We start from the raw sequence: 27,925 nt of genomic DNA, 5'->3' as shown, positions 1-27,925 counted from the left end.
CAGTCTCGTAAGCCAATCTGATGATGCTTTTAATCCAAAAAGAGAGAGAGGTAGAAGCTGCTTTTTTGACCTCTCCTGTTACCAGAATAAACAACAAACAAGGAAGATGTTTGTCTAAAATCCTTTGTAGCATCTAAATAGAATCTTAGAGCGCGAACAACATCCAAATTGTGCAACAAACGTTCCTTCTTCGAAACTGGTTTCGGACACAAAGAAGGCACGACTATCTCCTGGTTAATGTTTTTGTTAGAAACAACTTTTGGAAGAAAACCAGGTTTAGTACGTAAAACCACCATATCTGCATGGAACACCAGATAAGGAGGAGAACACTGCAGAGCAGATAATTCTGAAACTCTTCTAGCGGAAGAAATTGCAGCCAAAAACAAAACTTTCCAAGATAATAACTTAATATCAACGGAATGTAAGGGTTCAAACGGAACCCCCTGAAGAACTGAAAGAACTAAGTTGAGACTCCAAGGAGGAGTCAAAGGTTTGTAAACAGGCTTGATTCTAACCAGAGCCTGAACAAAGGCTTGAACATCTGGCACAGCTGCCAGCTCTTTGTGAAGTAACACAGACAAGGCAGAAATCTGTCCCTTCAAGGAACTTGCAGATAATCCTTTCTCCAATCCTTCTTGAAGAAAGGATAGAATCCTAGGAATCTTTACCTTGTCCCAAGGGAATCCTTTAGATTCACACCAACAGATATATTTTTTCCATATTTTGTGGTAAATTTTTCTAGTTACAGGCTTTCTGGCCTGAACAAGAGTATCAATAACAGAATCTGAGAACCCTCGCTTTGATAAGATCAAGCGTTCAATCTCCAAGCAGTCAGCTGGAGTAGGACCAGATTCGGATGTTCGAACGGACCTTGAACAAGAAGGTCTCGTCTCAAAGGTAGCTTCCATGGTGGAGCCGATGACATATTCACCAGATCTGCCTATCAAGATCACCTAGGCCCTCTCCTGATTGATCCTGGCTACCAGCCTGGGGATGAGAGGAAACGGCGGGAATACATAAGCTAGGTTGAAGGTCCAAGGTGCTACTAGTGCATCTACTAGAGTCGCCTTGGGATCCCTGGATCTGGACCCGTAGCAAGGAACCTTGAAGTTCTGACGAGAGGCCATCAGATCCATGTCTGGAATGCCCCACAGTTGAGTGATTTGGGCAAAGAGTTCCGGATGGAGTTCCCACACCCCCGGATGCAATGTCTGACGACTCAGAAAATCCGCTTCCCAAGTTTCCACTCCTGGGATGTGGATTGCAGACAGGTGGCAGGAGCGAGTCTCCGCCCATTGAATGATTTTGGTCACTTCTTCCATCGCCAGGGAACTCCTTGTTCCCCCCTGATGGTTGATGTACGCAACAGTCGTCATGTTGTCTGATTGAAACCGTATGAACTTGGCCCTCGCTAGCTGAGGCCAAGCCTTGAGAGCATTGAATATCGCTCTCAGTTCCAGAATATTTATCGGTAGAAGAGATTCTTCCCGAGACCAAAGACCCTGAGCTTTCAGGGATCCCCAGACCGCGCCCCAGCCCATCAGACTGGCGTCGGTCGTGACAATGACCCACTCTGGTCTGCGGGAGGTCACCCCTTGTGACAGGTTGTCCAGGGACAGCCACCAACGGAGTGAGTCTCTGGTCCTCTGATTTACTTGTATCTTCGGAGACAAGTCTGAATAGTCCCCATTCCACTGACTGAGCATACACAATTGAAATGGTCTTAGATGAATGCGCGCAAAAGGAACTATGTCCATTGCCGCTACCATCAAACCTATCACTTCCATGCACTGCGCTATGGAAGGAAGAGGAACGGAAGGAAGTATCCGACAAGAGTTTAGAAGTTTTGTTTTTCTGGTCTCTGTCAGAAAAATCCTCATTTCTAAGGAGTCTATTATTGTTCCCAAGAAGGGAACTCTTGTCGACGGAGATAGAGAACTCTTTTCCGTGAGATCTGAGAAAGGCCAGGACTATGTCCGTGTGAGCCTTTGCTAGAGGAAGGGACGACGCTTGAATCAGAATGTCGTCCAAGTAAGGTACTACAGCAATGCCCCTTGGTCTTAGCACCACCAGAAGGGACCCCAGTACCTTTGTGAAAATCCTTGGAACAGTGGCTAATCCGAAAGGAAGCGCCACGAACTGGTAATGCTTGTCCAGGAATGCGAACCTTAGGAACCGATGATGTTCCTTGTGGACAGGAATATGTAGATACGCATCCTTTAAATCCACCGTGGTCAAGAATTGACCTTCCTGGATGGAAGGATTGTTCGAATGGTTTCCATTTTGGACGATGGAACCTTGAGAAACTTGTTTAGGATCTTGAGATCTAAGATTGGTCTGAACGTTCCCTCTTTTTTGGGAACTACGAACAGATTGGAGTAGAACCCCATCCCTCGTTCTTTTAATGGAACAGGATGAATCACTTCCAGAAGATAACCTTGGAAGACTATTTCTAGCGCCCAAGGATCCAGAACATCTCTTGCCCAAGCCTGAGTGAAGAGAGAGAGTCTGCCCCCCACCAAATCCGGTCCCGGATCGGGGGCCCGCATCTCATGCTGTCTTGGGAGCAGTGGCAGGTTTCTTGGCCTGCTTTCCTTTGTTCCAGCCTTGCCTTGTCTCCAGGCTGGATTGGCTTGAGAAGTATTACCCTCCTGCTTAGAGGACGTAGCACTTGGGGCTGGTCCGTTTCTGTGAAAGGGACGAAAATTAGGTTTATTTTTGGCCTTGAAAGACCTATTCTGAGGAAGGGCGTGGCCCTTGCCCCCAGTGATATCAGAGATAAACTCTTTCAAGTCAGGGCCAAACAGTGTTTTCCCCTTGAAAGGAATGTCAAACAATTTGATCTTGGAAGACGCATCCGCTGACCAAGATTTTAACCAAAGCGCTCTGCGCGCCACAATAGCAAACCCAGAATTTTTCGCCGCTTACCTAGCCAATTGCAAGGTGGCGTCTAGGGTGAAAGAATTAGCCAATTTAAGAGCACGAATTCTGTCCATAATCTTCTCATAAGAAGAAGAATTACTAATAATCGCCTTTTCTAGCTCATCGCACCAGAAACACGCGGCTGTAGTGACAGGGACAATGCATGCAATTGGTTGTAGAAGGTAACCTTGCTGAACAAACATCTTTTTTAGCAAACCTTCTAATTTTATATCCATAGGATCTTGGAAAGCACAACTATCTTCTATGGGTATAGTGGTGCGCTTGTTTAGAGCAGAAACCGCCCCCTCGACCTTGGGGACTGTCTGCCATAAGTCCTTTCTGGGGTCGACTATAGGAAACAATTTTTTAAATATGGGGGGAGGTACAAAAGGTACACCGGGCCTGTCCCATTCTTTATTAACAATGTACGCCACCCGCTTGAGTATAGGAAAAGCTTCGGGGGGCCCCGGGGCCTCTAGGAACTTGTCCATTTTACATAGTATTTCTGGAATGACCAGATAATCACAATCATCCAACTTGGATAACACCTCCTTAAGCAGAGCGCGGAGATGTTCCAACTTAAATTTAAAAGTAATCACATCAGGTTCAGCTTGTTGAGAAATTTTTCCTGAATCTGAAATTTCTCCCTCAGACAAAACCTCCCTGGCCCCCTCAGACTGGTGTAGGGGCCCTTCAGAAACAATATCATCAGCGTCCTCATGCTCTTCAGTATTTTCTAAAACAGAGCAGTCGCGCTTTCGCTGATAAGTGGGCATATTGGCTAAAATGTTTTTGATAGAATTATCCATTACAGCCGTTAATTATTGCATAGTAAGGAGTATTGGCGCGCTAGATGTACTAGGGGCCTCCTGTATGGGCAAAACTGGTGTAGACGAAGGAGGGGATGATGCAGTACCATGCTTACTCCCCTCACTTGAGGAATCATCTTGGGCATCATTTTTACTAAATTTTTTATACATAAATCACATCTATTTAAATGAGAAGGAACCTTGGCTTCCCCACAGTCAGAACACAATCTATCTGGTAGTTCAGACATGTTAAACAGGCATAAACTTGATAACAAAGCACAAAAAACGTTTTAAAATAAAACCGTTACTGTCACTTTAAATTTTAAACTGAACACACTTTATTACTGCAATTGCGAAAAAGTATGAAGGAATTGTTCAAAATTCACCAAAATTTCACCACAGTGTCTTAAAGCCTTAAAAGTATTGCACACCAAATTTGGAAGCTTTAACCCTTAAAATAACGGAACCGGAGCCGTTTTTATATTTAACCCCTTTACAGTCCCTGGAATCTGCTTTGCTGAGACCCAACCAAGCCCAAAGGGGAATACGATACCAAATAATGCCTTCAGAAAGACTTTTCTATGTATCAGAGCTCCACACACATGCAGCTGCATGTCATGCTGTTCTCAAAAACAAGTGCGCCATACCGGCGCGAAAATGAGGCTCTGACTATGATTAGGGAAAGCCCCAATAGAATAAAGTGTCTAAAACAGTGCCTGCCGATATTATTTTACAAAAAATACCCAGATTAAATGATTCCTCAAGGCTAAATATGTGTAAATATGATCGATTTAGCCCAGAAAATGTCTACAGTCTTAATAAGCCCTTGTGAAGCCCTTATTTACTGTGTGAATAAAAATGGCTTACCGGATCCCATAGGGAAAATGACAGCTTCCAGCATTACATCGTCTTGTTAGAATGTGTCATACCTCAAGCAGCAAAAGACTGCTCACTGTTCCCCCAACTGAAGTTAATTCCTCTCAACAGTCCTGTGTGGAACAGCCATGGATTTTAGTAACGGTTGCTAAAATCATTTTCCTCATACAAACAGAAATCTTCATCTCTTTTCTGTTTCAGAGTAAATAGTACATACCAGCACTATTTTAAAATAACAAACTCTTGATTGAATACTAAAAAACTCTAAGCCATCTCCGTGGAGATGTTGCCTGTACAACGGCAAAGAGAATGACTGGGGTAGGCGGAGCCTAGGAGGGATCATGTGACCAGCTTTGCTGGGCTCTTTGCCATTTCCTGTTGGGGAAGAGAATATCCCACAAGTAAGGATGACGCCGTGGACCGGACACACCTATGTTGGAGAAATCATGTTTAATATATTATTTATATAGACCGGAGCCTGTGAAGGACAAAGTGCCAACAGACTGCAAAAGTCATAATGTAGGGCCTGTTTCTAACTTGGTACACTTCCGGACTGTACCCCATTGTAAACAATTCCTCAAGCTAAAGAAAACTAAAAAGTTAAAAGGGTTAAAAAATGCAATAGTTCAGTGATAACATGTTCTATGTGGTTACCCCCTGCAAATGATTAAATACATAGTTAATGTCAGCTCCAGAGTTCTGAACTCATCTGGGGAGCCAATGAGAAGAGGCATATATGCAAAGCCACCAACCATCAGCAAGTAGTGCATTGCCGCTACTAAGCCTATCTAGTAGTGCATTGCCGCTACTAAGCCTATCTAGGTAGTGCAATAGTTCAGTGATAACATGTTCTATGTGGTTACCCCCTGCAAATGATTAAATACATAGTTAATGTCAGCTCCAGAGTTCTGAACTCATCTGGTGAGCCAATGAGAAGAGGCATATATGCAAAGCCACCAACCATCAGCAAGTAGTGCATTGCCGCTACTAAGCCTATCTAGGTATGCTTTAAACACAGGATTCCAATAAGACAACAAAATAAATGTGATAATAGATGTACATTGAAAAGCCTGTGGGGCCTATCTATCAAGCTCCGAATGGACAGACATCGCCGTAATTCAACCCGATCGAGTACGATCAGGTGGATTGACACCCCCCTGCTGGCGGCCCATTGGCCGCGAGTCAGCAGGGGGCGGCGTTGCACCAGTAGCTCTTGTGAGCTGCTGATGCAATGCTGAATACGGAGAGCGTATTGCTCTCCGTATTCAGCGAGGTCTGGTGGACCTGACCCGCACTGTCGGATCAGGTCCGCCAGACTTTCTTAAATAGAGGCCTAAATCTGAACCATGAAACTTCCATTTTGACTTTCATATCCCTTTAAATATAAGTTTACAGTACATTAATACTTTTTTTTAGAAAAAAAAAAAAAAGAAGAAAAAAACCCATCAGTAAATCATGCACTTTCAAATCCATTGTCAACAATTACTTAAGAATTACATATCTCTTGAAGGCAACGGAACCTGCAGCTTTGATTGTCTGAAAACATTATTAGTCATTCTCCCATCATGCCCTACATATGAATGGTACTCAAACGGTTTAATCTCAGTTCAAACACAGGTTTCTAGAGATGATAAACCTTACAGTCTCGCATCACTTTCCACGCTGCCATACAAGTCTGCAAGTGATTAACTTTTGTAGACTCATGATATAAGAATGTTCTTATATCAACATTTTTCCCCCAAGCTTCAACATGTTTCCTATTAAAAATGCAGCTCACATGAGATCACTCGAACCAGGTACTCAGGTTATTTTCCTGGTTGAAATCTGCTACATACTAAATGATAATTCACATCCCAGTTCAGCATACAGTTCAAACGTCTCATAGATTTTCTGTTCCCTGCTTAAACACAGGCGCCTCCGAAAAAAAAAGATAAAACGGAGTGTGGAAATTTGGCAACACGCATAAATAGTTACCAACTTTTTTTTTTAATGCAACAGCTGTTGAATCTTGGATTAATGCCACATCAGTTTTTCCTCTGCCAGCCAATGTTGCTCTTATATCCATGGAAATGGGGTGGATAACGTTAGTCTCCATAGTTGGTTTGAGAACAGTTTTCTCTAAAATGTGGCACTGGTTGCCAAATCACATCATAATAATTCGGAGTATGTGCCTTTTATATGAGGCTTCTCCCATAACAATTCAATAGCTGGAACAGGTTGAGAGAGAAATACTACCTGCGGCTTATATGCGCACAATTCATAATCACATCTATAATACCACATACTATTGCAATGAAAAGTGTATTTCAATGGCAGCATTATATTATAGCTATGTCTTTTGTATTAAGCCTGGGGTGCTAAGTGCACCAGAATTATTTAAAAGGGAAAATGTTTTGTATATTAAAAAAAGCACTGCATGAATGTAGTGGACAGGAGACAACCTGAGGCACTAAGTAAGTAGTACATTAATTTCAATTAAATATTATATTAAAGGCACACTCAAGTAAAAATTTAACTTTCATGATTCAGATAGAGCAGCAATTTTAAACATCTTTCCAATTTACTTCCATTAACAAAATGTGCACAGTCTTTTTATATTTATAATTTTTAAGTCACCAGCTTCTACTGAGCATGTGCAAGAATTTACATAATATACAAATGCATTTGTAATTGGCTGATGGCTGTCACATGATACAGGAGGAGTGGAAATAGACATAATTATTTGAAATGTGTTAGAAGAAAATCTACTACTCATTTAAAGTTCTAACTAAATGATATTGCATTGTCTTTTTATCACACATTAGTTGATTTTGCAAATCTACTGTAATTACTGGTCCTTTAAGTCTCTCAATTTATTTTTCATTTTAAAGGGTAAATTCAAAATTAAAGGACCATTAAACAAAGTAGATTTGCATAATCAACAAATGCAAGATAACAAGACAATACAATAGCATTTACTCTAAATTTCAAATGAGTAGTAGATTCTTTTCTAACAAATTTCAAAGTTATGTATATTTCCACTCCCCCTGTACCATGTGACAGCCATCAGCCAATTACAAATGCATATACGCATAGTCTGAGTTCTTGCACATGCTCAGTAAGAGCTGGTGACTCAAAAAGTGTAAATATAAAAGACTGTGCACATTTTTGTTAATGGAAGTAAATTGGAAAGTTGTTTAAAATTACATGCTGTATCTGAATCATAAAAATTGAATTTGATCTGAGTGTCCCTTTAAATGTTCATGATTCAGATAGGGCACACATGCAGTTTTAAACAAATTTAAAATGTTCCTTTGTCTTTCAAATTTGTTTTGTTGTCTTGGTATCCTCTGTTGAAGCATAAAACAAAGTAGGCTGAAAGGAGCTTGGAAGTTTGCATGCATCTCTAGAAATCTATGGCAGCAGTATAGATAGCTGTATAAGTGCTATAAACATTGTTACAAACACTGCTGCCAGATGTCTAAAGACACGTGCACACTCTTGAGCTCACCTAGGATTACTCTTTAACAAAGGATATCAAGAGAACTAAGCAAAATTCAAATATATTTTTTTTTAAGAAAGTTGTTTAACCCCTGCAACTTTTTGACATAGGTACTAAGTCACACAGTACTTTGCACAGTGCACTATGTTGACAGTACCTACGTCCATTACAGAGGCCCTAGTAAAAACATGGTGGGGAACAGTGGAAGTGTGGAGGGTTAGAGAGCTATTTAGGTGGGGTGAGGGAGCTGGGAGGTTGAGAAGGGATCCCTACACTACAGAAAATAAAATAAATAAATATTTAAAAAAGGCCTCAACTGCAGACTGGTTGCCAGTACCTAAGATGATAGTGACCAGTCAGGGGGCCAAGGGAAGAGAACTGTTTGGGAGGGATCAGGGGGTTGGAGGGTAATCACTACACTACAGCAATAATTACCTATAACAGCTAAATTATTAACCCCTTTGCTACTGGGAATTTCAGAAGTGTGGTGCACAGCTGCAATTATAGGCCATCTAATTATCCAAAACCATTAGCAAATCCATGCATGTCTGCTATTTCTGAGCAAAGCGGGGATCCCAGAAAAGCTATTACAACCATTTGTGTTATGACTACAGTAGTGTGTGAATAATTTTAGTGATAAACACAAAGTTTGTAAAAAAGGTTTTTCTTATATGATTGATTTTGGAAGCAATGAAACATACCAAAATGGGCCTAGATCAATACCTTGGGTTTTCTACTTAAAATATATATATATAGGTTTTGGGGTCAATTTTGAGAATTTAGACAGTTCTGCTTTATGAAATTAGTTACCCCTGCATCATTTTTAGACATAGCTGCAGATAAAGACTTTAAAATGGTTTGGTCATAGCAAAATAAGAGCACGTCAATGAACAAACTTTGCAATTTTTTTCTACAGTTAGTAAGCTACAGGTTTTTGTGGAATTTAATAATGAATCTTTTTATGTTTTTTTACTTTTTTATAATTTTACAATCATTTCTTAATTCTGTGAATAAATAGCTAGTTGAAACGGAAAGCACTTTTTATGCTAAAAAATATAAACATAGTTTTCATAGGTAAACTAAAAAAGAAGTCTCTATTTCTGTTTACAAAAGCAAAAATGCTAAAAAAAAATCTAGTGAGCCAATCTGAACACATTTGGTGAGCCAATCACAAGAGGTATCTATGTGCAGCCACCATTTCAAAGCTAGCACATATAGTGCTTTACTGAGACTACCTAGGTATGTTTTTACAAAGCAAATTAGATAACAGAAGTAAATTGGAACATTGTTTAAAATTGTATGCTCTATCTAAATATTAATATTTAATATTAAATGGACATTATGCCATTTTTATTTTTTGACTCTAAGGAAGAGGATTATTTATTTATTTCTATATTTTGTAAAACAAACGTTCCTCTACTGAGTATATATATATATTTTTACTTTCTTATGTCGCTGAATACCAATAAAGTAGTGGGAGTTCTGCTTATAAACGAGTACGCAATTACCCTTTTGGGTTCATGCAGTTCCTGTTTGCCTCACAAACTTTTTTTTCTAAATATTTTAATATGTTTAAAGGGACAGTATAAACTAAAATTGTTATTGTTTAAAAAGATAGATAATGCCTTTACTACCCATTCCCCAGCTTTGCCCAACTAACATTAATATATTAATATTTACATTTAAACCTCTACATTTCTGCCTGTTTCTAAGCCACTATAGGCAGGCTCTTAATCACATGCCTTTTTATTTGATTTTCATAACAGGAGACTGCTACTTCATGTGGGCCATAAAGATAATATTGTGATCACGCCCAAGGAGCTATTAAAGATTTAGCACAACACAGTACTAAATGCAAGTCATTAGATAATAAATAAAAAGTCATGTGATCAGGGGGCTATCAGAAGATGCTTAGATACAAGGTAATCACAAAGGTAAAAAGTATATTAATATAACTGTGTTGGTTATGCAAAACTGGGGAATGAGTAATAAAGGGATTATCTATCTTTTAAAACAATAAAAATTATATTGTAGACTGTCTCTTTAAGTAGTGCTCTGTCACATGACAGACATTTTTACACACTATAAATGTTAAGTTAATGTCTACCTGGAGTTACCATTTCACGTGAATTGTTGGTTCTTTAATATTACTTAATAATATAGTTGACAGTGGAGACGGTGATTCTTCATTAATGAAAGTTGATTTCCACCTGGAGTTGCATATTCCAGCTGGAATCAATGACTGTTAAATATTACTTAAAGGGACAGTAAGTCTGGAGCTGACTGTAACAATGTGTTTAACCCCTTTGCTTGGGTTAAAGGGACATGAAATCCAAATTGAAAGTGATGCAGCATAGTTGTAAAAAGCTGACTAGAAAATATCACCTGAACATCTCTATGTAAAAAAGGAAGACATTTTACCTCAACCTTTCCTCAGTAGCCACATCCAATTGTAAATGGACTTTAAGAGGCCAATTAGGATGCTAGTCCAGGACTTGCAAGGGAGCGTGCATCTGGCATGTGCAGCACCGTCATGTTATTTCTCTACTCAGTTTAAGGGCATTTACTATGTAATCCCACGAGATTTCAGTAAAATCTCATGAGATCAAAGGAAAGCAAAATCATGACCTTAGCATTGCTCATGCTGATTGGCTACTGTTTTTTATTTTTGTTTTTTTAACCTTCAGTTGGACAGTAGCTGAAGGATAACAGTTCACTGAGCACTTACTACTATGTAAAATATCTTCCATTTTTACATAAAGATGTTCATGAGATATTTTCTGGTTAGAGTTTTACAGTTATTCCACATCACTTTCAAGAAATTTAGCATATAAGTATTATGTTCCTTTAACAATATAAATATAGGCCAGCAATACTGTAATAAAACAATGCTATAACATATTATAGTATGTTCTTATTGTACTTTTATGTCCGTTTAATCTTTTCCTTCTCTCAAGTAAGCACAAGATAAACAGGGCATTTGCCTTGTTTCTAATCTAAACTTATTCGCGTGTCCGGTTCATGACCTTTTATACAAATGTTATCTATTATAGTATCAGATTTACTTATTCTTTAAGTCAACAGATTGTCTTAAGATGCAAATCATTACCTATTGCTTGTTTATTCCAAATATAATGATGAAAACAGTTTTAGTTATTTTTAAATAAGTGTTTAAATTTTGTTTTTAAATTGCAAATTAAGAAGTTAATTTAATTACACAAATATTTTTAAACAACTTTCATCATATTCATACAGAAATAGAAGCAATCTGTCAAGAATGAACAACAGCTCAGTGGCTTGTTATATGGCCCGGTTATCACCTAGCTTCTTTTAGCCCAATTATGCTTTTTCACAGAGGAGTGAAAATACCAGGCTTCTCTCCTCTGAACAAGGAAAATGGCAACTCCAGACAATCGCTTCGGCCTCCTTTGGGCCTCATCAGTAAGGTGCAGTCATATCCCTCTGGCACATTGGTCAAGGATTCTCCCATCACCCTTAGGGAAACATTCCCCGGGGTCATAATGCATATACATACAAAAATAGAAGTGTTCTTCCAGGAATGAACAACAGCTCATTAGCTTGTTCTATGGATTGGATACCACCTGAAAGTAGCTTCTTTTAATTACCCAGGTGGTAACTCACCATGTAACAAGCTATTGAAACGCGTACTGGTAGAGAAATGGTCTTTCTGTATTAATCTTCCATTATATTGCCAGGCCTTACTTTATCATTGTAGACATTTTTCTACCAGGCAAACCCATAATGATCTAAAAGGTCTCATCAGTACTGTGAGGTTACTTAAAAATTACAAAGGCAAATGTTATTGTGGCAGCTGTTTATTCCACTATGCAGGGTTCTAGATGTGAAGTAGAAACACATACATTACAATATAATGCTCAAAGATTCGACGTGATGTCTCTCAGGCCCATAGTAAGAAACAATGCAAGTCCTTACAAACAGAATGGCTAAACTAGAATTATTCTTAGAAACTTAATCAGCCACTTAACTCATTTGTGGCATTGATGTAACACTGAGTAACTATCACCACTTTTCAAATTTTATGCCGAAAAGTGAGAGATTGTGAATATCGTTTGCATATCCTAACCCAGAATCCCTTGCACCATTAAAAATCTTGTGCATTGAAGGATTCTTTTGTAAAAAAAAGTCTCCTCACCTTTGTGGATACTTAGTCTCCAAAATTATTTATTTAACGCAGTCTCATTTATGGTGGAGTAATTTTGCCCACTGTAATGTGTTTTCTGATTGGTTTGGGTACCTTCAACAGCTGCACAGTACAACAGTCACAACTCAACTTCAAACTCAAAGTCCCATAATGGACGAACATGTGAATTATGAGTATTTTTCAGTCACTGCATGTCTGACAAATGCTATGTAAGCAAAAACTTTTTATGAACATACTTGCACTCCTATGAATGAATTGTTCTAAGAAGCTAAGTAGTAAGAACGTGTTAATCTAATTCCTAAAATCTCTTGCTGCATTGGAAATACAGATTGTTGAGGAATTCTTCTCACTTGTTTGGATGTGTCTGAATATGTACTTATGTATACCAATTTATATTTGGGTTAGAAGTAACTCAATTGTTTAATGACAATATGCAAGAATACAAACAATATAGATCACTATGTGCTAGATTACAAGTGGAGAACTAATTTATTGTGCTAGATTACAAGTGGCTGGTTATTGCTACCGCAAGCTCGCGGTAGCAATTAGCCCCCCGAAAATTAACCAAAGATCAGATCCCTGGTTAATTTTCCAAAAGTGCCCCAAATGTCCTCAAGCCGTTTTTAAGGGTTAAAGTTGGCGATTGTGGGGTGTTAGACCACAATACAAAGGCACTTTTCAGTGCTGTATTTTTTTCTATGGTCTATGTGGTCTAAATAAATATATATACATATATATTTAACATTTGCTGGCCATCGCTGCGTGACTTACCCCCTTCGCTGTGCAAGGTTCTCATGCCGTGTCTCACAGCATAAGAATGAGGCTCCCATTGGAGCCTATGGAAACATGCTCTTGTGCAAAGCTTCCATGCAATGTGAACTTGAGGTCGCATTAGTATTGTGGCTAACTTGTGATACCAGCGAACATTTACTAAGTGGAGCGCAAATATCGCCCTCACAAAAAATATATTTAGCTCTCCACTTGTAATCTAGCCCTATGGCTAGGTAAATAGATGATATTTTGGGATGGACCAGGACAGATACTGAATTATTTATATACACACTTAACAAGAATGAAATAACTCTGAAATTAACCTATCAAAGTAATGCACTAAAAGTGGAACTTTTGGATTTGGAAAAAGGAGTCTGGAGAATTATATACCAAAAAACTACAGGAAAGTAACTTCTACCAGTACCATTCCACATGCCAATAGTGTTCAATCTCTACCAGTAATTAAGAGATTACCAACTGGGGAATATTTAAGGATGAAAGAATTGTTGAACAATAAATTAATTTTAAAAAGCTACAAAAGAAGAGAAAGATTTTTGGATAGAGGTTATCTATAAAAACTTCTCATACAGAAACAAAAAAAAGTTAGTTTCATGAATCCAAAATGTGCTATTATCTGATGATTTCTGTGAATCCAAACTACCACCTGTACCTAAAAGTCTGCAGAAGCTTAGATACAAGGTAATCACAGTGGTAAAAAGTATATTAATATACCTGTGCTGGTTATGCAAAACTGGAGAATTGGTAATAAAGGGAGTATCTGTCTTTTTAAACAATAACATTTTTGGTGTAGACTGTCCCTTTAAGGGATGCTAAGACTACTAGCGTGACTCTCAACCTGAGGCCGAGGTATCTGGTTATTGGACAGGAAACTTATGGAGTAGCCATGCATATTATTATCTTTTGAGTTCCCCCTCTTCTGTACATATTTTTCTCCCCTTATAAGCTTTAAGAAAAAGGCTATGGCACTACATAATGGATAGTTTAAAGGCTGCCACTCTAGTAGATATTCTCAACTCTACGGCGTAGCAGAGTCCCTCTTTTCCATTTTTTGAAGGGAGTAAATAACAGCTCTTTTTTTATTTTGATTGTGGTTTTTGTAATTTTTTAATGTGAAACAATAAAATACAGATTGTTTTATTTTATTTATAATTTTGTGTACACCATAATCCCCAACTCTTCTCATCTTCATTTACTGTTAGTGATTTAATTTTGATGGAAAGTCAGATTGGGTTTTCCCGTTCTAATGCAACAATTATAAAATCAGTATGACAGTGTAAATCCATAAAATGTAATTAAGTATTGCCTGGATGTGTCTGAATGCCTAAATGTGTTACACACTAGATTATCCTTAATGAAAACAAATCCAGTCAAATCATTCTATAACTGGCCATATATCCCTATACACATAAATTGCCCCCTTGAGACTAAAATCAAAATTCAATTTTCCTGATTCAGCATGCAGTTGACATTCCAATTTACTTCTAATATTAAAATTTGCAGTTTTTATATATGCACACTTTCTGAGGCACCAACTACTATTGAGCATGTATACGTTTAAATATATATATATATATATATATATATATATATATATATATATACTAGTCTGTGATTGGCTGATGGCTGTCACATGACACGGGGCTGGCAAAAAAGAAAAATACATTTGAACCCTTAACGACGCATGTCATACAGGGTACGTCTTACACAAGCTGGTCTTTAAAGACCAGCGACATACCCTGTACGTCGTTAAGGGTTTCAAGCGGCTGGAAGCGATCCTGATCGCTTCCAGCCGCTTTCAAGGTATTGCAGTGATGCCTCAATATTGAGGCATCACTGCAATACCTTTTTAGGCACACTGATGCAGAGAGAGCCACTCTGTGGCCCTCTCTGCATCGGCCAGTGATGGTGCCGATCGTTGGTGGGTGGGAGCCATTACAGGGAGGTGGGTGGACGGCCCATCACTGGGGAACTTCCTTCCGGCTGTTCTCTATGCCGGGTGCGCGCGGGAGCGTGCGCTGGAGGTGAGGGGCGGGTTTGCACGCACGCGCACGTGTGCGCGCACCCGCGATCTAAGGCAACTTAGTGTGGAGTTTTTTTTTGCTGGGAGAGGGTGGTGGGTGCAGAGGAGGGGTGATCTGGGGGTGATCTGGGAGGGGGAGGGTGTAGGGTATGGAGGGGGGCAGCTACACTACAGAAAAAGTTAGGTTTAAAAAAAAAAGTTATTTTGCAAAGTGGGTACTGGCAGACAGCTGCCAGTACCCAAAATGGTGACTAATAGTTAGTGGGGGGAGGGTTAGAGAGCTCTTTGGGGGGGATCAGGCAGGTTGGGGGCTAAGGGGGGGATCCTACACAGCAGAATATGATTATTATTTTTTTAAATAATAAAAAAACCCAAAATAAAACTTTTATTTTAGTACTGGCAGACTTTCTGCCAGTACTTAAGATGGCGGGGACAATTGTGGGGTGGGGGAGGGAAGAGAGCTGTTTGGGAGGGATTAGGGGGTGTGATGTGTCTGGTGGGAGGCTGATTTATACACTAAAGCTAAAATTAAGCCTTCAAGCTCCCTAATTAACCTTGTCACTGCTGGGCAAAATACAAGTTTGGTGCGCAGCGGCATTTAGCGGTCTTCTAATTACCAAAAAGCAATGCCAAAGCCATATATGTCTGCTATTTCTGAACAAAGGGGATCCCAGAGAAGCATTTACAACCATTTGTGCCATAATTGCACAAGCTGTTTGTAAATATTTCAGTGAGAAACCCAAAGTTAGTGAAAAAGTGAACAATTTTTTTTATTTTATCGCATTTGGCAGTGAAATGGTGGCATGAAATATATCAAAATTGGCCTAGATCAATACTTTGGGTTGTCTACTACACTACCCTAAAGCTAAAATTAACCCTACAAGCTACCTAATTAACCCCTTCACTGCTGGGCCTAATACAAATGTGGTGCGCAGCGGCATTTAGCGGCCTTCTAATTACCAAAAAGCAACGCCAAAGCCATATATATCTGCTATTTCTAAACAAAGTGGATCCCAGAGAAGCATTTACAACCATTTGTGCCATAATGGCACAAGTTGTTTGTAAATAATTTCAGTGAGAAACCTAAAGTTTGTGAAAAAGTGAACAATTTTTTTTTATTTGATCGCATTTGGCGGTGAAATGGTGGCATGAAATATACCAAAATGGGCCTAGATCAACACTTTGAGATGTCTACTAAAAAAAAAAAAAAAAATATACATGTCAATGGATATTCAGGGATTCCAGAGAGATATCAGTGTTCCAATGTAACTACTAGCGCTAATTTTGAAAAAAAAAAATGATTTGGAAATAGCAAAGTGCTATTTGTACTTATTGCCCTATAACTTACAAAAAAAGCAAAGAACATGTAAACATTTGGTATTTCTAAACTCAGGACAAAATTTAGAAACTATTTAGCATGAGTGTTTTTTGGTGGTTGTAGATGTGCAACAGATTTTGGGGGTCAAATTTAGAAAACGTGTGTTTTTTTCAATTTTTTCATCATATTTTATAATTTTTTTATGGTAAATTATTAGATATGATGAAAATAATGGTATCTTTGGAAAGTCCATTTAATGGTGAGAAAAACGGTATATAATATGTGTGGGTACAGTAAATGAGTAAGAGGAAAATTACAGCTAAACACAAACACCGCAGAAATGTAAAAATAGCCCTGGTCCTTAAGGGAAAGAAATTGAAAAATTGCCTTGTCCTTAAGGGGTTAACAAAAAAAATAATAATATTTTAAACATTGTGTTGTGTTGTCTTTTTATTATGCACTTGTTAATTATGCAATTATACTTAATGGTCTTTTAACTCTGAAACTTTAGGGTTTTTCAATTCCGAGAGTTGAAAGTGCACACTGGAAACTTTCCCACTGCATATCTCTAGAAGATAATAATGTGTAAAACCATGAAAGCTTTGCCAACAAAATGACAGTGACAAGCCATTAAGAAGTTTAGATTTGCTACTCCAAATAAGGCAAGTGGAGCAAAAGTTAAGCCCATTTAAAATAATTGCACTAAACCCAGTGTTTAATGTTATGTTAATTTATTGCAAGACCGCAGAAAAGTTTTGAAATTACAATGTAAGCTCACTTGCCCACATCAAGGCAAGCCCCGTGATACATTTCAAATTAGTTATACCGTGTACCTTTATACACTTAGCTGTCTCTGCCTCCTATGCAAACCATCTCTTTATTTAATCTTAAAGTGACATGAAATCCAAGATTTTTCTTTCATGATTCAGAAAGATAATGCAGTTTTAAACAAAATTCCAGTTTACTTCTATCATCTAATTTTCTTCATTCTTTAGGTATTCTTTGTTGAGGCAATAGCAATGCACATGGGTGAAGCAATCAAACAAGGCATCTATCTGCAGCCACCAATCAGCAGCTACTGAGCCTATTTAGATATGTTTTTCAACAAAGTATATCAAGAGAATGAAGCAAATTAGATAATATAAATACATTTGAAATTTGTTTAAAATTGCATACTCTTTCTAAATCATGATAGAAAAATGTGAGTTTTATGTCCCTTTAAGGATCATTTAATACAGTAGAATTTTACAACAATTAACAAATGCGTAACAAAACCATAATGCATTAAAACTTTTTATATGAGCAGTACATTTTGTTTTCACACAAATTTCAGTTGCTTTAATTTTTCCTCCCCCATATCATGTGACTCAGCCAATCACAAAATATGAACTCTTGCACATGCTCAGTAGAAGCGGATGTCTCAGAAAGTGTATAGATAGAAAGACTGTACGTATATTGATAATGGAAGTAAATTGGAAAGTTGTTTAAAATTAAATGTTCTATTTGAATCATGAAAGCTTAAAGTGATGGTAAATCCTTGCGTTTGTGAAACACTAGGATTTACCATTGGAACAAATAAAGGGGAAGTATAAAATACTTCATTCTGAAAGCTCCTTTATTTATTTGCAGCGTTCGCTGCACTGAGCTGCTAAGGCAGCCCACGGCAGAACACTATTTGGCTGAGAGATGATGTTTCCACCTCTTAGCCAATAGCCGTGCGGGAAATCCTGCTTGGCACGGTAATATACCGCGCCATGACGGATTTCCCGCATGGCTATTGACTAAGAGCTAAATAGCGTTCTGCCTTAGCAGCTCAGTGCAGCGAATGCTGCAAACAAATAAAGGAGCTGTCAGAATGAAGTATTTTATACTTCATGAACGAAAGTCCCCTTTATTTGTTCCAATGGTAAATCCTATTCCTAGTGTTTCACAAACGCTAGAATTTACCATCACTTTAATATTGACTTTAGAATCCCTTTAACAGATACACAAATGTGATGCAGATATGATAAATTAGTTACACAGTGCATCCATTTGCCATTGATTGTGTCTTGAACCTAAATATATGATGCATTTAAAAATCACTGTGCACCATGTACCATATACCAGGTCATAGCTATATGAGATGGCTTGAGTTGGGTAAAGAGTGTGAAAGGAGATGTTCTGTAGCTTTGAACAGTATAACGAGAGGCATGTGAAGCACTGTGGTTTCAGCCATGACAAACCTATGTGATTGCCCTGTTTAGACTGTTACCCTTGTACAGCAAAAACTGGATTTGTCTTGTGAATTACAAAAAGATAGAAATTGATGTTGATAACTGTGATGTAATGATAAACAACAGGAATAGCCCTTACCTCTGTAATGATGAAGAAATCATCACCCGGCTCACCCTGTACCACAATCTTTTCCCCATCTTCAAACTGGACAGGTTCTAGAGCATCTGCCACTGTCAAACGTTCCCACTTATCCAGAGATTCTGCACAGAAATAATCACACCGATAATGTTAGACTTGTTTCCATAATACATCATTAAACAGCTGTGACATTAAAAGTCTTCCATTATTACTTATTAAGGGTCAGATTACAAGTGGCGCGCTAAAAAATGTTTTACGTGCAAACATTGTTCAAAGTAAACTTTTAATGTGGACAGGTTAGCACGCATAGTACAAGTTGAAAGTAACCCGATGCGAGCAAACTTCAGGACTTTGGATATTGCACCCGTGTCGATTAGACACCGCTTTAGACCTACAATGCTAAACTCAAAGATAATTCTAAATATTTTACATTCCAATGTTCTTCACATAGAAGAAAATAATATTTTTATTTTTAAATATATATATGATTTTTTTTTGTAAAATATATATCTATACCTAAATATCTATATGAATATATATATATATATATATATATAAATAAACACAGTCCAGCAATTGCACTCTGTGGATTTAAATCACAGCAAACTTTATTGTGAACGTTTTTGGAGCATTCACTCCTTCCTCAGATGGTAAATGCTCCTAAAACGTTCACACTAAAGTTCCAATCAGCCAATAGAATGCAAGCTCAATCCTATTGGCTGATTCGATCAGCCAATAGGATTGAATTTCAATCCTATTGGCTGATTGCATCAGCCAATAGGATTTTTTCTACCTTAATTCCGATTGGCTGATAGAATTCTATCAGCCAATCGAAATCTAAGGGACGCCATCTTGGATGACGTCACTTAAAGGAACCGTCATTCAGTAAGAAGCCATCGTTTGAAGAGGATGCTCCATGCCGGATGTCTTGAAGATGGACCCGCTCCATGTCGGATGGATGAAGATAGAATATGCTGTCTAGATGAAGACTTCTGCCCGTCTGGAGGACCACTTCGCCTGGCTTGGATGAAGGCTTCTCCCGGCTTCGTTGAGGTCTTCGGCCCGGTTAGATGAAGACTTCTGCCGCTTCTTTGAGGATGGATGTCCGGTCTTCAGAACAGTAAGTCGATCTTCAGGGGGTTAGTGTTAGGTTTTTTTAAGGGTGTATTGGGTGGGTTTTAATTTTTAGATTAGGGTTTGGGCCGCAAAAGAGCTAACTGCCCTTTTAAGGGCAATGCCCATCCAAATGCCCTTTTCAGGGCAATGGGGAACTTAGGTTTTTTTAGATAGTATTTTATTTGGGGGGTTGGTTGTGTGGGTGGTGGCTTTTACTGTTGGGGGGGTTGTTTGTATTTTTTTTTTACAGGTAAAAGAGCTGATAACTTTGGGGCAATGCCCCGCAAAAGGCCCTTTTAAGGGCTATTGGTAGTTTAGTTTAGGCTAGGATTTTTTTTTTATTTTGGGGGGGGTGGGCTTTTTTATTTTGATAGGGCTTGATTAGGTGTAATTAGTTTAAATATCTTGTAATTTGTTTATTATTTTCTGTAATTTTGTGGGGTTTTTTTGTACTTTAGCTAATTTAATTTATCTAATTGTTGTTAATGTAGTTAATTTATTTTATTATAGTGTAGTGCTAGGTGTTATTGTAACTTAGGTTAGGTTTTATTTTACAGGTACTTTGTTTTTATTTTAGAATACAAACTTGCCTGTAAAATAAAAATAAACCCTAAGCTAGATACAATGTAACTATTAGTTTATTTTACAGGTAAGTATTTAGTTTTACATAGGAATAATTAAGGTAATAATATAAATTTTTATTTAGATTTATTTAAATTATATTTAAGTTAGGGGGTGTTAGGGTTAGACTTAGGTTTAGGGGTTAATACAATTAATATAGTGGCGGCGACGTTGGGAGGGCAGATTGGGGTTAATAAATGTAGGTAGGTGGTGGCGATGTTAGGGACGGCAGATTAGGGGTTAATAATATTTAACTAATGTTTGCGAGGCGGGAGTGCAGCGGTTTAGGGGTGAAAATGTTTATTATAGTGGCGGCTACGTTGGGGGCGGCATATTAGGGGTTAATAAGTGTAGGTAGGTTGCGGCGGCAGATTAGGGGTTAATAAATATAATGTAGGTGTCGGCGATGTTGGGGGCAGTAGATTAGGGGTTCATAAGTATAATGTAGGTGGCGGTGGTGTCCGGAGCAGCAGATTAGGGGTTAATAAATATAATGCAGGTGTCAGCAATGTCGGGGCGGCAGATTAGAGGTTAATAAGTGTAAGATTAGGGGTGTTTAGACTCGGGGTTCATGTTAGGGTGTTAGGTGTAAACATAAAATGGGGCTGCGTTACTGAGTTTTACGCTGCTTTATTGCAGGTGTTAGACTTTTTTTCAGCCGGCTCTCCCCGTGGATTCCTATGGGGAAATCGTGAACGAGCACGTACGACCAGCTCGCCGCTGACTTAAGCAGTGCTGATATTGGAGTGAGATATGGAGCAAAATTTTGCTCTACGCTCACTTTTTGTCTTTTAAACTCATAATACCAGCACTGCATGTAAGTGAGCAGTGAGAAAAAACTGCTCGTTAGCACCGCATAGCCTCTAACGCAAAACTCGTAATCTAGCCGTATATTATTTAAATTCTAAAATAAGAACAAAAATATCAGTCTCATCAAAGATATGTTTTATCCCTTTTATATTTTTTCCTTTTTGCTACTTAAACGCTAGCAAAATGACATGGATAAAAATATACACAAATAACAATGTATAACTATAAAATACTAGCTATCAATTGCTAATAAATACATTTATTAACAAAACTAGACAACAGAGCAAACAAAATATATAAATATATTTATTTTACTGAAATAAATAGATATTAGATGCCCTTTTAATAAATTATTACATTAAAATCATGTGTCTGCATTTTAGCAACATGTAGAATAAATTATTAATTCTTATCTGACTGCCTCAGAAACACAACTTTATGATTAAAGGGATAGTAAAATCCAAATTAAACTTTCATGATTCAGATAGTGCATGTAATTTTAAACAACTTTCTAATTCACTTTTATCATCAAATTTGCTTTGTTTTCTTGTTATTCTTAGTTGAAAGCTAAACATAGGTAGACTCATATGCTAATTTCGAATCCCTTGAAGGCCGCCTCTGCATTTGACAGTTTTTCACAGCTAGAGGGCGTTAGTTCATGTGTTTCATATAGATAACACTGTGCTCACGCATGCAAAGTTAGTTAAGAGTCAGCACTAATTGCCTGAAATGCAAGTCTGTCAAAAGATCTGAGATAAGGAGGCAGTCAGCAGAAGCTTAGATACAAGGTAATTACAGAGGTAAAAAGTATATTTCTATAACAGTGTTGGTTTTGCAAAACTGAGGAATGGTAAATAAAGGGATTATCTATCTTTTAAAACAATAACATTTTTGGTGTTTACTATCCCTTTAAGGGGTTTATTACAATCTATTATTAATTATTATTGACTAGTGGGAAAGCCTGCCCAGAGGGCAGTCTATTGTGGTGACGGAACCACCGAACCACCCTGCCATTTTCAGAAGGGCAGTCTATTGTGGAGACGTAACCATCCTGCCATTTTTGGTATCCAACTGCTGCATCCAGGTGGATTCTTTCACCACCCTGCCATCCAGGTGGATTCCGAAAATTGCAGGGTGGTGAAAGAATCCATCCAGGTGGATTCTTTCACCACCCCTTTTGCTCTCTCTCTCTCCCCTCTCTTTTGCTCTCTCTCCCCCCTCTCTTTTGCTCTCTCTCCCCCCTCTCTTTTGCTCTCTCTCCCCCCTCTCTTTTGCTCTCTCTCCCACCTCTCTTTTGCTCTCTCTCCCCCTTCTCTTTTGCTCTCTCTCCCCCTTCTCTTTTGCTCTCTCTCCCCCTTCTCTTTTGCTCTCTCTCCCCCTTCTCTTTTGCTCTCTCTCCCCCTCTCTTTTGCTCTCTCTCCCCCTCTCTTTTGCTCTCTCTCCCCCTTCTCTTTTGATCTCTCCCCCTCTCTTTTGCTCTCTCTCCCCTCTCTTTTGATCTCTCCCCCTCTCTTTTGCTCTCTCTCCCCTCTCTTTTGATCTCTCCCCCTCTCTTTTGCTCTCTCTCCCCTCTCTTTTGCTCTCTCTCCCCTCTCAGTGTTGTTAAAACCTAAACTATCCATTGCCCTGAAAAGGGCATTCAGCTCTTTTGCTGCCCATCCCTAATCTAATATATATATATATATATATATATATATATATATATATATATATATATATTTTTAAACAACCTAAGTCTAACTCCTAAAAATGTAAAAAATAAACCTAAATTTAAATTAACCTAAATTACAGAAAATAAAAAAATCTAACATTACAGAAAATAAAAAAACAAATTACCAAAGTTTACAAAATTAAACCTAATCCCTATGAAAATAAAAAAGCCCCCCCAAAATAAAAACACCCGATAATCTAAGAATAAACTGCCAGTAGCCCTTAAAAGGACTTTTTGCAGGGCTTTGCCCCAAGATAAACAGCTCTTTTACAGAAAAAAAGTCTAAGTCCCCCTAACAGTATTCAAATCAGCCAATAGAATTTCAGTAGCTCTCATCCTATTGGCTGATTTGAACAGCCAATAGGATTTGAGTAGCTCTCATCCTATTGGCTGATTTGAATTTGAAGAATCAAATCAGCCAATAGGAATTCAAAGGACGCCATCTTTAATCGCGTACCTTGAATTCACTATTCAGTGTACGGCGGCGATCGTACGAAGAGGATCCTCCACGCTCCATGGCTCTGCGGTCGCTGGTCTTCAGTTCTTCTCCGCGCTGGATGTTCCTAGAAGAAAGAAGATGTCGCCGCTTAGAAGAAGACTTCACCACCTGGAACAGGACCTTCTCTGCTGGACTTCAGGAACGGTGAGTAGTAACCCAAACAAACAAATGCCCTTTTTCAGGGCAATGGGTAGTTTAGGCTTTGTAGTGTTAGGTTATTTTATTTTGGGGGGTTTGGTGGGTGGGATTTTTACTGTTAGGGGGAGTTAGACTTTTTTCTGTAAAAGAGCTGTTTATCTTGGGGCAAGGCCATGCAAAAAGCCCTTTTTTATTTTGGGGGGCTTTTTTATTTTCATAGGGATTAGGTTTAATTTTTTTAAAGCTTGGTAATTTAGTTTTTTTATTTTCTGTAATGTTAGCGTTTTATTTTTTGTAATCTTAGCTTCTTTTTTTGTTGTAAATTTAGTATTTTTTAGTTTAGTTAATTTGTGTTAATTTAGGGGGTGTTAGGTTAGGGGGCTTAGTAATTTAATTAGTTATTTGCATTGTGGGGTTTGGTGGTTTAAGGGGTTAATTAGGTTTATTGCGATGTGGGGGTTTTGCGGTTTAGGGGTTAATAGGGTAAATAGGTTTATTGCGATGTGTGGGTTTTGCGGTTTAGGGGTTAATAGGTTATGTTTATTGCGATGTGGGGGTTTTGCGGTTTAGGGGTTAATAGGGTAATTAGGTTTATTGCGATGTGGGTTTTTTGTGGTTTAGGGGTTAATAGGTTAATTATGTTTATTGCGATGTGGGGGTTTTGCGGTTTAGGGGTTAAAAGCTCTGATTTTGTGTTTTGAAGCCACAGCCTAATAAAATAGGTTGAGCTTGTAGGTATAATCAGATCTCATTACTGTATCACATTGTGTACATATACCTGCTTCTTTATCTTATATCTGTCCATAAAACAATCACCAGTACTTTTAGAGAACAATAGAAAATCAACATTTTATCACCTTATCTCTGCTATATCCCACTGGGAGTGTAATTTCTTTTGCTGGCAAAGCTTATCTATAGCTTGGACCTGCGGCCACAAACTTTCAGAATAGGTGGGGATACCACATGCTAAATCAACTATTTCAAATGCCAATATAAGGGTAAAGGAGCTACTTGTAAACAATTTAATACACTCCAGCAGGTTAAGTGGATCATTGGGAACAAATTAAAGGGGAGAACATTTTTGAGTAAACTGTCCCTTTAATAGGTTAATTAGGTTTATTGCGATGTGGGGTTTTTGCGGGTTAGGGGTTAATAGGGTAAATAGGTTTATTGCGATGTGTGGGTTTTGCGGTTTAGGGGTTAATAGGTTAATTATGTTTATTGCGATGTGGGGGTTTTGCGGTTTAGGGGTTAATAGGGTAATTAGGTTTATTGCGATGTGGTTTTATTGCGGTTTTGGGGTTAATAGGTTAATTATGTTTATTGCGATGTGGGGGTTTTGCGGTTTAGGGGTTAATAGGGTAATTAGGTTTATTGCAATGTGGGTTTTTTGTGGTTTAGGGGTTAATAGGTTAATTATGTTTATTGCGATGTGTGAGTTTTGCGGTTTAGGGGTTAATAAGTTAATTATGTTTATTGCGATGTGTGGGTTTACGGTGTAGGTGTTAATACTTCGTGTGGGAGGTTCTTTTTTTTTTTTTTTTTGTTATACTTCGTGCGGGCGGTGTTTTTTTTATGTAATGCTCCGTTTGCCTTCACTGCATCCCGGTGGATTCCGAATATGGCAGGGTGGTGAAAGAATCCACCTGCCATTCTATTGGCTGCCTCGTGCTGCCAACATTTCATTGAGGATGTGTGTGCAACTGCCGACGGCGACAGACATTACAAACGCAATTATAGTATAGATATGTTAATGGATGCTGATCCTCTGCTTTTGATGTTAACGCAATCACAATCAGCCATTTTTAGTGTTTTTGTTTCGGTAAAACGTGCCCCTATACTTAAAGGGACAACGTACTGTGACTTTTTTCTACCTTTTAATGTGTTCATAATAATCTATTTTACTTGCTGAAGTTGTTTATAAATAGGGCCTTTTTTATTTTGTCATTTAAAATAGCTGATTTTGCCTGCTGAATGCCCACCTATACTGAAAAAAGTACTGAGCAGGACCCATGGAACACTGCTGGTCTCAAGCAGCGCTAGTTGAACATCTGCATCGTGTGGGACCTGCAACACGTTTACTGTGGCCTAGATTTGGAGTTCGGCGGTAGCAGTCAAAACCAGCGTTAGAGGCTCCTAACGCTGGTTTTGGCCGCCCGCTGGTATTTGGAGTCAGTGATTAAAGGGTCTAACGCTCACTTTTCAGCCGCGACTTTTCCATACCGCAGATCCCCCTACGCCATTTGCGTATCCTATCTTTTCAATGGGATCTTTCTAACGCCGGTATTTAGAGTCGTTTCTGAAGTGAGCGTTAGAGCTCTAACGACAAAATTCCAGCCGCCTGAAAATAGCAGGAGTTAAGAGCTTTCTGGCTAACGCCGGTTCATAAAGCTCTTAACTACTGTACCCTAAAGTACACTAACACCCATAAACTACCTATGTACCCCTAAACCGAGCTCCCCCCACATCGCCGCCACTCGATTAAAATTTTTAACCCCTAATCTGCCGACCGCCACCTACGTTATACTTATGTACCCCTAATCTGCTGCCCCTAACCCCGCCGACCCCTGTATTACATTTATTAACCCCTAACCTGCCCCCCACAACGTCGCCGCCAGCTACTTAAAATAATTAACCCCTAATCTTCCGACCGCAAAGCGCCGCCACCTACGTTATCCCTATGTACCCCTAATCTGCTACCCCTAACACCGCCGACCCCTATATTATATTTATTAACCCCTAATCTGCCCCCCTCAACGTCGCCGACACCTGCCTACACTTATTAACCCCTAATCTGCCGAGCGGACCTGAGCGCTACTATAATAAAGTTATTAACCCCTAACCCGCCTCACTAACCCTATCATAAATAGTATTAACCCCTAATCTGCCCTCCCTAACATCGCCGACACCTACCTTCAATTATTAACCCCTAATCTGACGACCGGAGCTCACCGCTATTCTAATAAATTGATTAACCCCTAAAGCTAAGTCTAACCCTAACACTAACACCCCCCTAACTTAAATATAATTTACATCTAACGAAATTAATTAACTCTTATTAAATAAATTATTCCTATTTAAAGCTAAATACTTACCTGTAAAATAAATCCTAATATAGCTACAATATAAATTATAATTATATTATAGCTATTTTAGGATTAATATTTATTTTACAGGCAACTTGGTATTTATTTTAACTAGGTACAATAGCTATTAAATAGTTAAGAACTATTTAATAGCTACCTAGTTAAAATAATAACAAATTTACCTGTAAAATAAATCCTAACCTAAGATATAATTAAACCTAACACTACCCTATCAATAAAATAATTAAATAAACTACCTACAATTACCTACAATTAACCTAACACTACACTATCAATAAATTAATTAAACACAATTGCTAAAAAAAAATACAATTAAATAAACTAGCTAAAGTACAAAAAATAAAAAAGAACTAAGTTACAAAAAATAAAAAAATATTTACAAACATAAGAAAAATATTACAACAATTTTAAACTAATTACACCTACTCTAAGCCCCCTAATAAAATAACAAAGCCCCCCAAAATAAAAAATTCCCTACCCTATTCTAAATTTAAAAAGTTACAAGCTCTTTTACCTTACCAGCCCTGAACAGGGCCCTTTGCGGGGCATGCCCCAAGAATTTCAGCTCTTTTGCCTGTAAAAGAATAAATACAATACCCCCCCCAACATTACAACCCACCACCCACATACCCCTAATCTAACCCAAACCCCCCTTAAATAAACCTAACACTAAGCCCCTGAAGATCTTCCTACCTTGTCTTCACCATACCAGGTTCACCGATCCGTCCTGGCTCCAACATCTTCATCCAACCCAAGCGGGGGTTGGCGATCCATCATCCGGTGCTGAAGAGGTCCAGAAGAGGCTCCAAAGTCTTCCTCCTATCCGGCAAGAAGAGGACATCCGGACCGGCAAACATCTTCTCCAAGCGGCATCTTCGATCTTCTTCCATCCGGTGCGGGTCCATCTTGAAGCAGGCGACGCGGATCCATCCTCTTCTTCCGTTGTCTCCCGACGAATGACGGTTCCTTTAAGGGACGTCATCCAAGATGGCGTCCCTCGAATTCCGATTGGCTGATAGGATTCTATCAGCCAATCGGAATTAAGGTAGGAATTTTCTGATTGGCTGATGGAATCAGCCAATCAGAATCAAGTTCAATCGGATTGGCTGATCCAATCAGCCAATCAGATTGAGCTCGCATTCTATTGGCTGATCGGAACAGGATTCA

The 27,925-nt window shown here is 38.6% G+C and overlaps 1 protein-coding gene across 1 annotated transcript in view; it reads right to left on the bottom strand.

The window, feature by feature from the left end:
• The window catches only part of PRKAR1B (protein kinase cAMP-dependent type I regulatory subunit beta), an 807,144-nt gene that overhangs the window by 80,526 nt on the left and 698,693 nt on the right, over positions 1-27,925 (bottom strand). The window contains exon 9 of the mRNA XM_053695126.1: positions 18,757-18,878. Coding sequence (XP_053551101.1) covers positions 18,757-18,878 — 122 coding nt within the window. The remainder of the gene's footprint in view (positions 1-18,756; positions 18,879-27,925) is intronic.

This window comes from Bombina bombina, chromosome 11 (assembly GCF_027579735.1).
Source record: "Bombina bombina isolate aBomBom1 chromosome 11, aBomBom1.pri, whole genome shotgun sequence".
Classification (NCBI taxonomy): Eukaryota; Metazoa; Chordata; class Amphibia; order Anura; family Bombinatoridae; genus Bombina; species Bombina bombina.
This window is presented reverse-complemented; position numbering and strand designations above follow the sequence as displayed.